General features: G+C 38.7%; 1 protein-coding gene across 1 annotated transcript; it reads left to right on the top strand.

Annotated features, from left to right (window-relative positions):
* The first annotated feature begins 470 nt into the window (after positions 1-470).
* LOC148271303 (uncharacterized) lies at positions 471-2,968 on the top strand. The gene is given in 5 exon segments (XM_088241548.1): positions 471-607; positions 1,186-1,423; positions 1,532-1,867; positions 1,870-2,085; positions 2,179-2,968. Coding segments are annotated over 4 exon segments (876 nt in total). The 5' UTR covers positions 471-607; positions 1,186-1,212; the 3' UTR covers positions 2,292-2,968.
* Positions 2,969-3,303: the final 335 nt, after the last annotated feature.

Genomic DNA, 3,303 nt, shown 5'->3' with positions numbered 1-3,303 from the left:
AGGTATATTGTATCATTTGTAATACAATCTAATTTATTGAATTTGTGGATAGTTAATGATATTTTTAGATACTTTCTTTAAAATATTAACATTGTCAGAAATTTTAACTAAAGATGTATGTATATCTTTATCAAATGAATGTTTGCATGTGCATCGCGATTTACCATCACTATTTTTCGAATCATTACGTGTATTTTTGTTGTACGCCTATTATTCAAAAATAAAATCTCGAATATGAATGCACCCATGTCTACAGTACTTGTCAAAAAAAAAACTTTTAATGAACTTATAACAATTTATCTAAAAAAAATGGTAAAAGTAATAAAAATAAATGTTTTTACAACAAAACGTTATGTTTAATATAAACAAATTTGGATTAAAAAGTTAAATAGTGTAATACGACGAACTATTTTAAATATTTTCCCGCTAACGAACTGCGAGAAGGCATTTTGAGTTGCCCCGGCGTCATCATTCTACACTGGGACACGAAGAGAGTCGGGCGTGCACAAGATCTGCGGTTACAAGAGTCCTCCCGTCCCACTATTGCTGAAAATAAAACATTTTTAAATGTTTTATACCGCAGGTTGCTGAAAACAAACTAATTTAGGTGAGAATTATAATTAATTTAACCGCATTGCAGGGATTTTCCCCGGGTGTTCGGCTGTTCGCAAGATGGCTGCCTTTAGGCTTCGGTGACGCTATCGCTTTGTAATCTCGTTTGTGATATTGTTTCTTTAATTGGACCGCTTTGTTCTTTGCGACACCTTCTAAGTTCATAAGTTCCCCCCCCCCCCCCCTCCGTTCACTGGTCGCTTTGACACCGTTTGCGGCAAAAAACATGCTTTCTTAGTTGCGATTGTCCTGAGTATTGGAGCTGGGAGTCAAGGAATTTCAGTGAATTAGCATTCTTTTAGTTTTCCCCGAAAGTGAATCGCGTGTTTATTCCCCGGTCGTATCGATTATTTAGCGTTGGGTGCGCGCATGCGCTGCCCGGGCACGCCGCGTCGGTGACGCCGGCTTTGCGGGTCCGCCATTTTCTATTCACCGTTATTACGCGCCTCCATTTTTGTGGTGTGTCTTTCTAGATTTGAGCTGTCTAGGTTGTCCTTGGAATACATATGGAGTTTTATCAGTTTTTTCTCGCGCCTCGGTGACGCTGTTTTCACAAATATATTTTTGTTGCAGGGTAACGTTCAACAAATAACGTCCGCCATGGCGTCGGACGAACAATTTTCATTATGTTGGAACAACTTCCATTCCAACATGTCCACCGGCTTCCACGGGCTATTGTCTCGTGGGGACTTGGTGGATGTGACGCTAGCTGCAGAGGGCAGGTTACTACAGGCGCACAAGCTGGTGCTGTCAGTGTGCTCGCCATATTTCCAAGAAATGTTTAAGATGAACCCCACACAGCACCCAATAGGTAAATTAATATCATTAAACTTAGCTCAGTTCAAAATGTGCATCTATCAAAAAAAATCAATACATTTTTCTTGACCCTTTTTAACGACGCCTTTTCTTTTTGTTTCAGTATTTTTAAAAGATGTTAGTTATAACGCATTAAGAGATCTCTTACAATTTATGTACCAAGGAGAAGTTAATGTTAAGCAAGAAGAATTAGCGTCATTTATCAGTACTGCCGAGCAGCTCCAAGTTAAGGGTCTGACCGGTAATAATGACGATAGTTCCACACCCGCCTCCAAGCCAAAGCCATCATCCAGACCCGGGCCCAGATCGTCGCAGCAGCGGCAATCTCTGAACAAAGCTGAGACTGATTTAGATTCTAAGCCAATTACCCCCGTAGCACTTAAACGACCAAATAGGCCATCCATTACTCCTAGCAACCCTCAATCTTCTCAGCCTGCACCGCCAAAAGAAAATGTGTCGACCCTCTAGAAGCCGGACCCTCGGGAGCTAACTCTAAAGACGACTTTGTTACTATACCGGACGATGAAGAATCTACCACTGTGGCACCCAAAATGGAACCTGAATTTGTCAACGAATCTTTATGGGAAGACGATGAAGATGGCACCAATAATGATGATGGCAACTTTGGCGAAGATGACTCTAATATGGAAATGTCTGGTATGTTGTTGTTCCTCAAATAGGTTAAAAAAATAGTTTTTTTTAGTAATCTTTTGTGTTTGGTGCCTTATTTATATATTTTTTGTTCGATAGGATTTGGCGACGGCTCGGTTACTGGCGATACGGCAATAGCATGTGCTACAGGAGGTGAAAGTGGAGCTGTAGGGGATGCACAAGGTAGGATTGCAAATCCAACTTATATGTAAAGCCTGAAGAACTGTTGAGATGTCGCTGGAGCTTAATCATCCTCTAGTGTTCTCTATGGGATTATAATTTATATGGCAGCTTTGTTGAGGTATTTCAATTAATGATTTGTAGCTCTGGCAGCGTGTCATCCAGCGAAAGGCGTTTTTAAAAGGAGTAGGTAGAGCAAAGATTCTGCACCTTTGTTCCACACATTTTCTTAATTTATAAAAAATATTCTTATACTTGTATGGGGGGGGGGGACAGGGTATGTGGGAGCTGGTTGTCTCTAATAAGACAGCTTTATGTAATTATAGGGAGATAAATTGTTATGTCTATTTTAGCGGATAATGGGTTCGATTCCTATTTTTCCTCTTTTACTAGCCTTCGGAACTTCAGCTGAGATCTTCGAAAGGTAGGATGGGGTCATATTTTCGTGGATCAAAGGTGATAAAATGTGTTAATTTATACTGTATTCTCTCATTATTTAAAAAACCGCTGCTGCCTAAAAGTCTTTGCCCTGGCTACTCCTCAGGAATGAAATACTTAGCAGACCCTCTGCAGATTTTTTTGCGGTCGGTCGAAATGAAATACTTAAGTTTTTAATACTTAATTTTGAAGTACTTAAAATTCTTTTTGTTTTTAAAAAGAAATGTAATTTCGCTTGTGTTTACATAATAAATGTTAGTGTCACCAGTGGTTTGTGCGATAGTTCGAAGTGAGTGTTGTGGGGTATTGGATTGGTAAAAAAGGTAATTTTCCACAGCGACAAGTATTTAATAACAAATACACCGAGTGCACGTTGGGTTTTTTTTTAAGGTATTATTATTAAAAAAAAAAAAAAAAAAAATAGAACGTGAAAACAGTCCAAGCAAGTGAAAAGTTGAAATGAGCGCAATTTTAATTCTAAGTCATTGATAATATACATAATATATTGTGCTGCCCTCATAAGGCAACACGATATATTATGTACACTCGAGTACCATTTTGGTGTACTACAACAGTTCAGTGATTTTACCTGTGTTTTTATATAAT

This window comes from Micrasema longulum, unplaced genomic scaffold (genome assembly GCF_059751315.1).
Source record: "Micrasema longulum isolate JH-2025_06_02 unplaced genomic scaffold, ASM5975131v1 h1tg002957l, whole genome shotgun sequence".
Taxonomy (NCBI): Eukaryota; Metazoa; Arthropoda; class Insecta; order Trichoptera; family Brachycentridae; genus Micrasema; species Micrasema longulum.
This window is presented reverse-complemented; position numbering and strand designations above follow the sequence as displayed.